The sequence below is a fragment of the Elephantulus edwardii genome, unplaced genomic scaffold, assembly GCF_000299155.1.
Source record: "Elephantulus edwardii isolate Elephantulus edwardi_28Jun2011 unplaced genomic scaffold, EleEdw1.0 scaffold00009, whole genome shotgun sequence".
NCBI classification, from domain to species: Eukaryota; Metazoa; Chordata; class Mammalia; order Macroscelidea; family Macroscelididae; genus Elephantulus; species Elephantulus edwardii.
The window spans coordinates 35,352,710-35,366,511 of NW_006399759.1; the positions used below are offsets into that span (position 1 = coordinate 35,352,710).

The 13,802-nt window shown below is 37.3% G+C and overlaps 1 protein-coding gene across 1 annotated transcript in view; it reads left to right on the forward strand.

Moving 5' to 3' along the window:
- ROCK2 (Rho-associated, coiled-coil containing protein kinase 2) overlaps window positions 1–13,802 on the forward strand; it is a 199,980-nt gene that overhangs the window by 144,325 nt on the left and 41,853 nt on the right. Inside the window, exons 6-7 of the mRNA XM_006880676.1 lie at window positions 4,325–4,469; window positions 9,000–9,138. Of these exons, the coding sequence (XP_006880738.1) occupies window positions 4,325–4,469; window positions 9,000–9,138 (284 nt within the window). The remainder of the gene's footprint in view (window positions 1–4,324; window positions 4,470–8,999; window positions 9,139–13,802) is intronic.

Sequence of the window (13,802 nt, forward strand, 5' to 3'; positions counted from 1 at the left end):
ACCTGTTTGTTCTGGCATTCCAGGATATAGTCAACACTATTCTCCAGCACCACAGCTCAAAGGCATCAATTTTCTTTCTGTCATCTCTAGTCTTTGTCCAGCTCTCTGATGCATAGCAAACAATTGCAAAGACAATGCCCTGGATCAGGTGCACCTTAATTTCCAGACTGACATCATTGCTCTTTAGTACTCTGAAGAGATCCCTGACAGCTGACTTTTCCAATGCAATTCGTCTTTTGATTTCCTGGCTGCTGGTACCAAGAATGTTGATTTCAGAGCCATGCACACTAAAGCTGTTAACAGTCTCAATCTCTTCACCATTTATCATTATGCTGCCATTTGGCCCCGGGGGTGAGAATTTTTATTTTTTTTTTCATATTGAAGGCTGCAGTCCTTGTTCTTCAGGTTCTCCACAGTTCCAGCAAGCAGGGTTGTGTCATTTGCATAACATAGGTTGTTGATGAATCTTTTCCAGTCCTGAAAGCCACATTCCTCTTCATAGAGCCCAGCCTCCTGGATGATATGTTCTGCAAATAGATTGAAAAGGTAAGGAGACAGTATACATCCCTGACATACACCCTTCCTGATTTTGAACCATGTAGTGTCCCCTTGCTTTGTTCTGACCACTGCCTCGTGGTTCAAGTATAGTTTCGCATAAGCACAATTAAATGTTCTGAGATTCCCATTCTTCTGAGTCAGCTACAGTTTGTTGTGATCCACACAGTCAAATGCCTTTTCATAGTCAATGAAACACTGATAGACATTCCTCTGGTATTTCCTGCTTTCAGCCAAGATCCATCAGACCTTAGGTATAATATCTCCAGTACCATGGCCTCTTAAACCCAGCCTGCACATCTGGCAGTTCTCTGTTGATGTACTGGTCAAGTCTTTTTTTGGATAATTTTCAGCAGAATCTTGCTTGCATATGTTACTAATGATATTCTTCTATAATTTCTATACTCTGTTGGGTCACCTTCCTTGAAATGGGAACAAATACAGGTCTTTTCCAGTCAGTTGGCCAGGTGGTTGTCCTCCAGATTTCCTGGGACAACTTAGTGAGTGCATCCAGGGCAGTGTCTGTTTGCTGAAATATGTGAATTGGTATGCGGTCAATTCCTGGAGCCTTTTCTCCCCCTCCAATTCTTTGAGAGCAGCTTGAAATTCTTCCTTCATCACCACAGTTTATAAGTTGTTTCATGAAATTCTTCTGTGTCAGCCGATTCCTTTTGGTACATGACTGTATACTCCTTCCAGTTTCTTTTAATGCTTCTTGGATCATTTAATATTCTGCTCAAGGCATCCAAAAGAATTGCAGCTCATGGCTTGAATTTGTTCTTCAATTCCTTGACCACACATAGATGGATTAATTTCTGGGTTCTCAATTCTGTTCCATTGGTCTATGTCCCAGTCATTGTACCAGTGCTATGCTATTTAGGTTATTACAGCTGTGTTCATAGAGTCACTATGAGTCGCCTATGACTTGATAGCACTTAACAACAACAACAGCAGTAGGTTTGGAGATCAGGGAGTGCTATGTCTTTCACGTCCTTTGCTTATTCAGGGTCTCATTCCTCTCCAGATAAACTTGGCAGTTGCCCTTTCTGGCTCTTTACAATATGAATTTGGCATCTCTCTTGGGATTGCATTAAATATGTAGATTGCTTTTGGTAGGATTGTTATATTTGCTATATTGAAGCACTAAGGCACATGGTTCAAATCCACTAGCTGCTTCATAGGAGAAGGTTGGACAAACTGCCACTGAAATCCTGCTGAAGGGTGAGCTATTGGTCAATTCTGACTTGACAGTACATAACAGTAACAACAGGGACATTATAGCCAATGTTAAGTGGATCTTGGCTAAAAGCAGAGAGACCAGAGAAATGTCTATCTGTGTGTCATTGACTATACAGAGGCATTTGACTATGTGGATCACAACAAACTGTGGCTGACTCTGAAAATAATCAGAATCCCAGAACACTTGGTCATGCTTATGTGAAACCTACATTTAGATCAGGAAGCATTTGTCAGAACAGAGCAAGGAAACACTGCATAGTTCAAAATTGGGAAGAGTGTATGCCAGGGATGCATCCTGTCTCCATACCTTTTCATTCTATATGTGGAACAGATCATCCAGGAGGCTGAGCTCTATGAGGAGAAATGTGGCATCAGGATTGGAGGAAGACTCATCAACAACCTTTGTTGTGCAGATGACACAAACCTGCTTGCTGAAACTGAGGACGTGCTGAAAAAGATCATGGACTGCAGCCTTTAATATGGATTGAAGCTTAACATCAACATCATTAAAGATTCTCACCACAGGGTCAATTGACAGCATCATGATGGATCAAGAAGTTGAAATTGTTAACAGCTTCATATTGTTTGGTGCTAGAATCAACACTTTTGAAAATCAGATTGCAGCCAGGAAATCAAAAGACACACTGCATTGGGACAATCTATTGACAGGGCTTTCCCCTAATACTGAAAACCAGTGATGTCAGTCTAAAGACATAATTTTGATAATAACTGACATCAGCAATAAAATTCTCTCTCTCTTAGACACACAGTATCCTCTCTGTCTCTCAATTATAATGATTCTTATCCTTGTCAAAAAGACATCAGATAAAGATATTTCATTGCTCATCAAAAGTGAGCACAAATAAGGCCTGTTATAGTTGCATCCATTCTGCATCATTACTGACCTATTTGTTGTGGTCCAGAACTACTCCTTGGGGTTTTCTTGGCTGTAATCTACAGAAGCTGATTGCTAGACCTTTTTTTCTATGGTTCCACTCTGTAGACTCAAACCTCCAACCTTTGTTGTTTTAAAAATCTAGTTTTTGTTTTCAGAGACTCAAGAGGAGGCTGCTCATCTTTCTACCACAGAGCAGCTGGAGGATTAGAACCTTCTGCCAGTGGTTGGGCATCACAACTCCTTGCCCACTAGGCTACCAGAGTTCCAGATAAATACTGTACAGCCATATCCAGTTTAGGGGCTCTGATAACATAGTCTTAAAGCGGTTGCCCTGCAAAAGGCCATGCCTTTCTTCTGGTTCAAATCTATCAGTGGCTCTAAGGAAGAAAAGTAGACAGTCTCCTTCCATGTGATTTACAGTCTTAGAAATGCACTGGATGGTCAGCTATGAGTCAGTTCAGATGCAACAACAATGAGCTAGTTTTTTATAGAATTTTGAAGGTAATTTAAAAATATCAGAAATATTGGCCCCAAATTAAATCGACTAATATCCCAGGAGACTTTATAACTAAAATGCATATAATTAAAACGGCTGTGATCAACGACAGAAAATGTCAGAATATGATAGAAGAAATGAAAAGACTGTTTCATGATAGTGGCCATATCATTGGAACACTTGCAAAGAAATAAAGGTGGGCAATTAACAAGGACAGAAAGCTCAAGTATTCCCAGTCTGTATTAGACTTCTTTAGTTGTAACTGCTTCATAGTAGTTGTTGTTGTTGTTATGTGCCATAAAGTTGCCTGTAACTCATAGCAACTCTAAGTACAAAAGCTCTGTACCCTGCTCTGTCCTGAGCCAACCTTATTGTCTCTGACATACCTACCAAAATTTCCCTAGTCACTGAGTCAGTTCATTTTATGGAGGGTCTTCTTTCTTGTGCTTTCCTGCCACCCTCCCAAGCATGATGTCCCTCTCTAAGGACCGGTCCCTTTTTGCAACATACCCACAGTATGTGAGATGGAGCTTCACAATCCTTGCTTCCAAGGAGCAGCCTGGTCTCCACCCTCTCAAAGACAAACCTATTTGTTTTACTAGTGGTCTATGATATATATTTAATATTCTTTCCCAGCGCCACGGCTCAAAAGCATCAATTCTCCTTTTATCATCACTAGTCATTATCCAGCTTTCTTATGCATAGCACGTAATTACAAAGACCATACCCTGGATATGGCATACTTTAGTCTCTAGATTTACATTATTGTTCTTCAGTACTCTAGAGATGTCCCTGACAGCAGACTTTCTCAATGCAATTCGTCTTTTGCTTTCCTGGCTGTTGATGTTGATACCAAGACTGTTGATTGTGGAGCAAAGCAAACTTTGTGTGGAATTTCTGTGGAGGTTTTTTCCCTCCTCCTTCAGTGAAGTCTGCTGTCTTTTATAGTTTGACATTTCCTGCTAATCACCTGTAATTCAAACTCTTACCTATTTCATTTTGCATTTATCTCCTCTCTTCTCAAAGCAGTAGTGTTCGTTTGAAGCAGTACATAGGCATTGTATGTTTATTAGTAAGTGAATCAAGTATGTGTGTGTGATTACACTGTTCAGTTTTTATTTCTTTTATTTACCCAGACAGGCATGGTACATTGTGACACAGCTGTTGGTACACCTGACTACATATCACCTGAGGTTCTGAAATCACAAGGGGGTGACGGTTACTATGGGCGAGAATGTGATTGGTGGTCTGTAGGTGTTTTCCTCTTTGAGATGCTGGTGGGTAAGTAAATTTCTTGTTATTTTATCACGACCCTTTTGATAATGTTTTAAATTTTAGGTCAAGAATTTGAGGATATGAGGGCATTATTTGCCTTATATCCTAGAAGAGATGAGTACTTTTCTAGAACCGTTATTTGGCTATAGTATCTGTTACGACAGATTTTTAATTTGAAATTTACAATCCAGCCTCATAGGAACTCTTGGGGCCTAGTTAAGGAGCTGTGTTGCCATACGGAAGGCACATGGTTTGAGTCCACCAGCTGTTTCATGGCAGAAAGATGAATGTTCTCCTCCTGTGCAGTTTAATTCCTCTGAAAACCTGCTGACGGGTCAGCTATGGGATTCAACTTAAGGGCTCATAATAGCAACAACATCCAGCCTGATACTGAGCCAATGATTGAGTGAAATGAGTAGACTGTAAAAGATATTGAATATATATATGGCTAGGAAATACTCCTGCAGTAAGACCTTATATTGTCAAAATTTTACAATAGAAGCTAGTTTACAGCTGTACTGGACCTCCAATCTAAGATTTTCTTGATGGATAATATTCAGTGTAATACATTGTATATAAGGATATTAATATGTATCTTAGTCGTTACAGAGTACTCTTGAATTTTCTCATGTGATTATGAGTGGTGCAAATGGTTAACTATTTGATTACTTGCCTAAAAGTTGGTGATTCAAACCCTTCCATAGTGCATTGGAAGACAAACCTGGTGGTAGGTCTCCCAAATATGTCACAGCCTTGAAAAGCCTATCAAATAGTTCTTTGCACATGTGGTATTTTCATCAGCCTGAAATGCCTTGGCAGCAGCACATGACAACATGGTGATTTTTTACACTTTATTTATTTAGTTCTCATATGAAGATTTGATTATACTTTTAGTGAAATGAGTCAAATATAATTATTGAGCATTTAATAACAACTCCATTTCAGGAAACTTGGAGGCAAATGCAATTATAAGATCTTCTGTTTTAATGAAATCACAATTTGAAATTTCAGATATTTTTCAAAATTTTAGGTATTTCAGCCTAAAAATTTTAGGTACGTCATAAATTATTTTATTCCTAAGTTTGTCCTTCCCAATACAGTTGTCTTCTCTTTTTTGAATGTTTTCTATGTTTCACTTTACTTTTAAGATAAAAGATAATAGGCTTAACTGGCGCCCAGCATTTGTTTTGCAGCCAGCTGTTTAAGAGGTAATGTCCATCCCAGGCATTAACAATGACATTGTGAAGCTTCTTCCTCAAGTACTAACTCAGTATCTCATGTTGAGCTACTATAGCTTTAAATGGTGTATGAACACAATATGTTAGTGTTATCTTAGATTTTATGTGCTATTTGATATGATTTGGTTGACTGTTTTGAGGGTTTAGGAGGACTGAAAATTTTTCCCATGCAAATCAGTGGTAATTGCTTCTTCATTTTATGTCATTTTGGCTTGAAATGGTTTCATAGGAATAATTTAAATTTCCTAATTTAAACCATCTAGTGGGTTTTCTGAGGTTGTAAATTGCACCAAAAGTGACTTCCCCCCTTTTTATTATGAAGCAGCTGGTAGATTTGAACCTCATGACTCTGCGTTTTCAGAACAGCTCCTTACCACTAAATCATCAGAACTCCCACATATTTAGATAATGTTATCTATATATTATATTTGTTTCTATGTTGTTGTTTTTTTGTTGTATGTGACTGTATGTACAATAGCTCTTCACCCTGCCCTATCTTTAGCCAATTTCATTGTTTCTACCCTAATTACCCTGCTCACTGAGTCAATCCATCTTATCCTGGGTCTTTCTCTCTTACCCTATCCCTCTACCCTTCCAAGCATGATGTCCCTCTCCACAGACGAGTCCCTCTTTCCAACTGCCAATAGGTATGTCAGACAGCTTTAAAAATCCTTGTATCCAAGAAGTAACCTGGTTCCGTCCTCTCCAGGATTACTTCAATACTCATCTTCAACACCACAGGTCAAAGGCATCAATTATTTTTCTACTATCCTTAGTCATTGTCCAGCTCTCTGATGCATAGCAAATAATTGCGTAGACCATGGCCTGGATCAAGCACTCCTTAGTCTCTAGATTGATATCATTGCTCTTCAGTACTCTGGAGATGTCCCTGACAGCATATTTTCCCAGTGAAATTTGTCTTATGATTTCCTGGCTGCTAGTACCAAGAGGTTCAGCCGAGCAAGCGGAACCTGTTAACAATCTCAATCTCTTTAGGTGAAAAAAACTTACATAGAAATAAAAAAGTTAATTTTCTAGATAACCCTAAAAGATCTGAGTAGTAGAAAAAAATATGTATGCTAATTTAATGTTTGTTGATTAAAACAAATTTTTGCTGTATCCCCAGTTTAGAGAATAATTAGTCATGAAACATTTGTGCATGCAGATCTTGTTTTGTATAGTCTCAAATAGTAAGAATATTCTTGTTTTAGGCCTTTGTGATGGATCTGTTTGTACATGCCACATGTTCCCAGGTCCCTGTTTGTTCTTCTGACCTCTAGCCTTACCTGTTGATGCCTTAGTAATCTTTTGAAAATAGAATAGAATCTCTCATTTGCCTAGACTCTGCTTCTTGGAATTTGGAAAAATAATGCACTTTGGACAAAATAATTTGGTTCATTTGAATATTGTTGTTGTTGTTATGTGCCATCAAGTCACCTGCGACTCATAACGACCCTATGTGCAACAGCCCTAAACCCTGCTCTGTCCCTTGCCAATCTTTACTGTCTCTGACATGCCTATCCCCGTTACCCCAGTCACTGACTCAGTACATCTCATTGAAGGTCTTCCTCTCCTGTGCTGTCCCTCCACCCTCCCAAGCATGATGTCCCTCTCCAGGGACTGATCTTGCCTTGCAACATGTCCAGAGTATGTCAGATGAAGCTTCAGAATCCTTGCCTCCAAGGAGCAGCCTGGTTTCACCCTCTCTCGGACAAACCGTTTGTTCTCTTAGCAGTCTATGGTATATTCAATACTCTTCTCCAGCACCACAGCCCAAAGGCATCAATTCACCTTCCATCATCCCTAGTCATTGTCCAGTTCTCTGGACAATTGCAAAGACCGTTGCCTGGATCAGGGGCACTTTAGTCTCCAGACTCACATCGTTGCTCTTCATTACTTTGGAGAGGTCTCTGACAGTAGACTTTCCCATAGTTTCATTGTACTATTTTGCTTTGTCATTCCGTGCTGCCTTTTGGAGTCTTCTGTTCAGCTCTTTAGTGTCTTGAATTCTTCCTTGTGCTTTGGCTTCTCTACCTTCCAGTTCAATCTTCAGAGTTTCTTCTGACATCCGTTTTGGTCTTGTCTTCCTCTTCTGTCTTTGTAATGACCGTTTACACTCTTCCTGGATGATACATTTATTATCCTCCCACAGTTCATCTGGTCTTCGCTCGTTAGTGTTCAAGGCCTCAAACCTGTTCCTGAGATGATTCAGAAATTCAGGTGGGATGAAATTAAAATCATATTTTGGCGCCTGTGGATTTGGTTTAATTTTCCTCTGTTTCAGCTTGAACTTGCATATGAGTAGTTGATTGTCTGTTCCACAATCAGCTCCTGGCCTAGTTTTCACAGCTGATATTGAGCTTCTCCAGCAGTTTTTTTCCGCAGATGTAATCGATCTGATTCCTATACATACCATCAGGTGAAATCTATGTGTATAACCTGTGTTTATGTCTCTTAAAAAACGTATTTGCAATGAATAAGTCATTGTGCAAAATTTAATCATTCTATTTCCAGCTTCTTTTCTGTCACCAAGTCCATGTTTTCCAACTACTGATTCTTCTTCCCTGTTCCCAACTTTTGCATTCCAGTCACCCATTATTATCAGTTCATCTTGCTTGCATGTTCGATCGATCTCCGACTGTAAGAGTTGGTAGAAATCATCTATTTCTTCTTCTTTGGCTCTAGATGTTGGTGCATATATCTGAATGATAGTGGTATTCACTGGACTTCCTTGTAAGCGTATGGATATAATCACAATGTTGTATAATCACAGTGTTGTACTTCAAGATGGATCTAGAAATTTCTTTTTTAACTATGAAAGCAACTCCATTTTTCCTCACCTTTCATCTCCAGAATAATATATCATATGATCATCTGACTCAAAATGCCCCATGCCGGTCCATCTCATCTCTCCAGTGCCTAATATGTCAATATTTATTCGTTCCATTTCTTTCTTAACAATTTCTAATTTTCCTGCATTCATGGTTCTCATATTCCATGTTCCAATCACTAGTGTCTGCTTACAACTGTTCCTCTTCTTTTTTATTTCCATACTTGAAAGTTCTACCTAGGTTGCCCTCTCTGTTAGTCTACGTGTGTTCTGTTATACATAGGGTTTTCAGAGCCCTGCTATTTCAGAAGTGGATGGCCAATCCTTCTTCCTAGTCCGTCTTAATCTGAATGTTTAGGAGTATCTGACAGACAGCAATTTGTTATTGTAGATACCAATTTAAACAGTATGTTTAAATATTGAGTGGAAAGTCTCTAATTTGCATTTTTCTTATGTTTGCAATTTTAGGTGACACTCCATTCTATGCAGATTCACTTGTAGGAACATATAGCAAAATTATGGATCATAAAAACTCACTATGTTTCCCTGAAGATGCAGAAATTTCAAAGCATGCAAAGAATCTCATCTGTGCCTTCTTAACAGATAGGTAATATATATTTAGTTTCTTATAAAGAAATCCTTTTGTTGTAATTAACAGAAATGAAAACATACTTTTATTTACCTGTGATATCAGTCCAAGTCATGTTTTGTCTGCGCTAACCTTTTCTTTTTTTTCTTCTTCTAGGCCTTTTTATGTTCATCATTCTAGTGTGCAGTCTGTATCATTACCTTAATGTCTATAAAAGCAGACCTTGATAAAGAATACATTTGCATTTTTCACATTTTACTATTTAAAGCAGTTAATCCATATACTTTTGGTTAATTTTTAACGGTGGGGTATTTTATTTGCGTAGTATTTAGTGTGTTTTAATATTTTTAAAATTATGTGTCTTTGGGGGAAATTTACATGAAAATTTAGACTTGCATTCAACAATTTCTGTGCAAATTATTCAGTGACATTAGTTTCATACCATTTTGGTCTGAAGAACTATTTATGTTTACCTTGGGATTACCTCCTTTCTAACCTCCTTTGTTTACATTTTAGTATGAGTGACTGATCTGAAAGTTTTGTATTTTTAAAAAACCAAATAGAGAACAAATTTAGGAAATCCTAATTGATAAATAGAAACTTGTTGTTGTTATGTGCCATCGAGTCGCCTGAGACTCATAACGACCCTGTGTATAACAGCTCTAAACCCTGCTCTGTCTTTTGTCAATCTCACTGTCTCCGACACACCTGTTCCCATTACTCCAGTCACTGAGTCAGTCCACCTCATAGAGGGTTTTCCTCTCCTGTGTTGTCCTACTACCCTCTCAAGCATGATGTCCCTCTCCAAGGACTGGTCCCTCCTTGCAACATGTCCAAAATATGTCAGATGAAGCTTCAGAATCTTTGCCTCTGAAAACTATTTAATTTTTATTCCTTGACCTCTTGGTTCATTTTTTTTCTAGTTTTACATCTGTGATGTTATTGTTGTGTACCGTCGAGTCAGAATTGACCCATAAACTAATCTTCCAGTGGTTTCCAAAATAAATCACAAGAGAGGAGATTTTCCATCCTTCTCCTGCAGAGGATCTGGAGGATTTGAACCATGCTCCTTTGGGATTGCAGTGCAGGTTCTTACCACTAGCCCACCAGAACTCTTGAATAGATTGTTGAATAGGAGTATTTTATATTTTTGAAAAATATCTTACACTATTCAAAGTATTTAATTTTTTAGGAACTAATTATAATCATTATAATCATTAATAGAGTAATGGACTCAAATCAGGTAATAAGGGCATTTCTAGTTCTAAGATGCTACAGTTTTCTAGTAAACCATATTATTTGCTTGCCAGTTGTTACAAACAGTACTAGAATGAATATCCTCATATATCCATTTTTAAATAGTTTTTTGAGGGTTAAATACTAAAATTGGCATTCTGGGATGCACATTTAAAAATTCATTGATATTGCATAAATGAACCCCAGAGAGGTTACACCAATAACTTCTTTTAGTCATTTTCTCTCCCTATACTCGAACTAAATGTTGCAAGTGTTTTCTTTTTTGTAAAGGAAGGAAGAAAAGTTACTTTGACTTTCCTTTAGAAAGGTGAACCTTTTTAGGGTTTTTTATTACAACTTTTTAAAACTTTACATTAATTTGTATAAAAAGTACATATACATTTTGTTTCCCACTACCCTTCATTCATACTGTTTCATATAATCTAATTCATTATTTTTTATAAAATCAATCACCATTGAACTATATTTGTACCAATAATTTTTAGATTAAAACTAAAAGTGGTCAATTGTGTGATTGAGTACAATGCATGCAAGTAACCATAAACATATATAATGTTTGATTTGGAGAAAAGATGAGATGATGCTGCTAGAAGGATGTTTGTGCTCAAAGATAAATTTTAACAGAAGGTGTTTCTTCTGTAAAAAAGGATAGTATTCATTAAAGAATTGCAATAAAATTGTTATTTAGGAGAAAGACAGTCTAAGGAAAGATTATAAATGGAGAGGAGATATTTTACTATCATTCCATAAGTAGACAAACAGATAAAATAATGCCATAAATATGGTGAGAGGCACATCCTTCTATCATCCTCAGGAACACTCTTAAGACTACTTCCATGAAGAAAGCCTCAACAATTTTTAGTAACGGTTTTCTTAAAAATTATATTTTTAGCATATAGATAAAGTTGCTCAGAGCTTCAAACATAAAATTTGAGGTTTTCCTTTTTTTTTTTTTTTAAGAATGGAAGAAATTTTTAAAAAGAATAGAAAAGATTTTAAAAGCAATGTTAGAAAGGTTTTAAATAACTCTTCTGTGCCAAAAATTATACCTCTTGTATTAGTTTTTGTGATTTGGGCACATGTAGTTAATTTTCTGTTTAGAAATTATATATAAGCAAAATATAAATGGAAATATACTTTACTGTTCATGGTAATACATTACAGTCTTTTGAAAAATTTATTTGGTGCTATGAAATCATGAAGTTAAAGAACCGAATAAAATATTTGAAAGAATGACTTTAAAAGAAAAGGCAGTATAACAAAATGTGCAAAGAAATAGAATCAAAACCAAAAGAAAACATTCTTGACCATTTCCTAAACTGAATTAAAAAACTCAAGCCTTGAATTGCAATACTGAAGAATTCTATGGGCAAAAATGTTGAAGGTACCACTCATTGCTCTTGCGTCAGAATCAACTCAAGGCTGACCCTCCAGCAGATTTTCAGAGGCTGTAAATTGCACAGGAGGAGATTGTCCCTCTCTAGAGGAGTGGTAGATGTGAACCGTACGTACACTTCTGGGTTCACAACACAACTCCATGCACATTAGCACACTATAATTCTCATGAAAGGCACAGTTACATCAAAAGATGATAAAATGCAGAATTACTGTTCCAAAATAATTGCGTGGTGTTCAGCCATTTCAAGAGGTAACATAGAATCAAGAAGACCTGGGAGTAAAGCCCCAAACCGTAACCGTTCATAAGAGACAAACTGGGATCAAGCTTAGAAGCACCAGTCCAAGGTATAAAGAGACTGCCAAGTGCAACAGTGAATGAGTGGAAATCTAAATCTCTGTAAATTTTCATTAAAATTAATAATAATAATAAATTTTTAAAAAGACTAAGGTGGGAGAAGAAAAGAGACTGCCAGTTATAACCAGAAATGCATATTCTAAAGAGGATAAAATGATGCATGGGACCTTCTAAAGATTAAATCTCTATACACATCAAAAACTTTTTACAAGAGGGTGAAAAGAAAACCTACAGACTGGGCACAAACATTTGGTAATACCATCACAGATGAGAGTCTCATATTAAAAAGTTTACAGAATACTCTTGGGCTTCCACAAGAAAAAGACTGATAATCCAATTACAAAATGGATAAAAGACATGGAATGTATTTTCACAGAGGAAGATACTCGAACGGCAAACAGACACATGAAGAAATGCTCCAAATCACTGGCAATAGAGATGCAAATCAAAACCAGAACGAGTTACCACTCACTCCAGTAATAGTGGCAAAGTTCAACAGGGCAGCAAGTAACAGTTGTTGGTGAGGAGGTGGTGAGAAAGGAACTCTTACACATTGTTGGTGGGATTGTGAAATGGTGCAACCACTCTGGAAGGCAGTTTGGTGCTTCCTCAAAAAAGCTGAACATGGAAATTCCATATGACCCAGCTATTCCACTACTTGGAATATACCCTGAGAATATGAGAACTGAGGCACAAACTGAGATTTGGACACCAATGTTCATTGCAGCATTATTCCCCATCACACGAATATAGAAACAGCCATATGTCTTACTACAAACAAATGGATTGAGACATTATGGTGCATTCATACAATGGAATACTATGCAGCACACGGGAGCGATAACTTTGTAAATTATTACCTACCTTGGGAGGGACTGGAGAGCATTATGCTGAGTGAACTAACTCATCCCTACAAGGATAAATATTGTATAAGACTGTTACTGTAGAATGAGTATAAGGATCCAGGATGGGTGGAAGTGGCTGGAAGCAGAGGGATGTGGATGTACAGGGCGAAAAGGGGATTAATCATAGGGTTGTACGATTTGGTGGGTGGTGAGGTGAGGGAAGCTGAAAGAATTTGTTCTAATTTGTATTGAATTTTGTAAATTAGAAAAAACAAATTGTTAGTATTGAAGAAGGCCAATCTGATTGAAAGCATGCATTGTAATGAATCAGACTTTAGGAATTAATGAAATACTATTTGAGTTGTTTCAACAAATGGATGCAATGCTGTGCTTAGAAATTTGAAAGAGCTATCAGGCTAATGAAAGATCTGTATTTGTGCTCATTCCAAAGAAAGGAGACCCAGCATAATAGGAAATTATAGATATCAAAGGCAAATAAAATATTTTTGTTTAAATTTTATTTTATTAATTTTAATGAACATTTACAGAGATTTTGGATTTCCATTCATTCATTGTTGCGTTTTTCTCCCTGCCCACCCCTTCCCTCAGTTCGCTCTTCTCTTTGGATTGCAGTGCAGCTTCTTACCACCAGGCAACCAGAGCTCCCTCTTCTCTTTGAAAAAAAAATCCTTCGTTGGAATACAATCCCCCCCAAGCCCAGTACACTCTACTATGTAACATTAATTCTGGACTCTTGTCATAAACATAATACCCAATCATATATTGCTTTTAAACTATTCTCTCCCTCATCTGTTTCAATGCAGTAT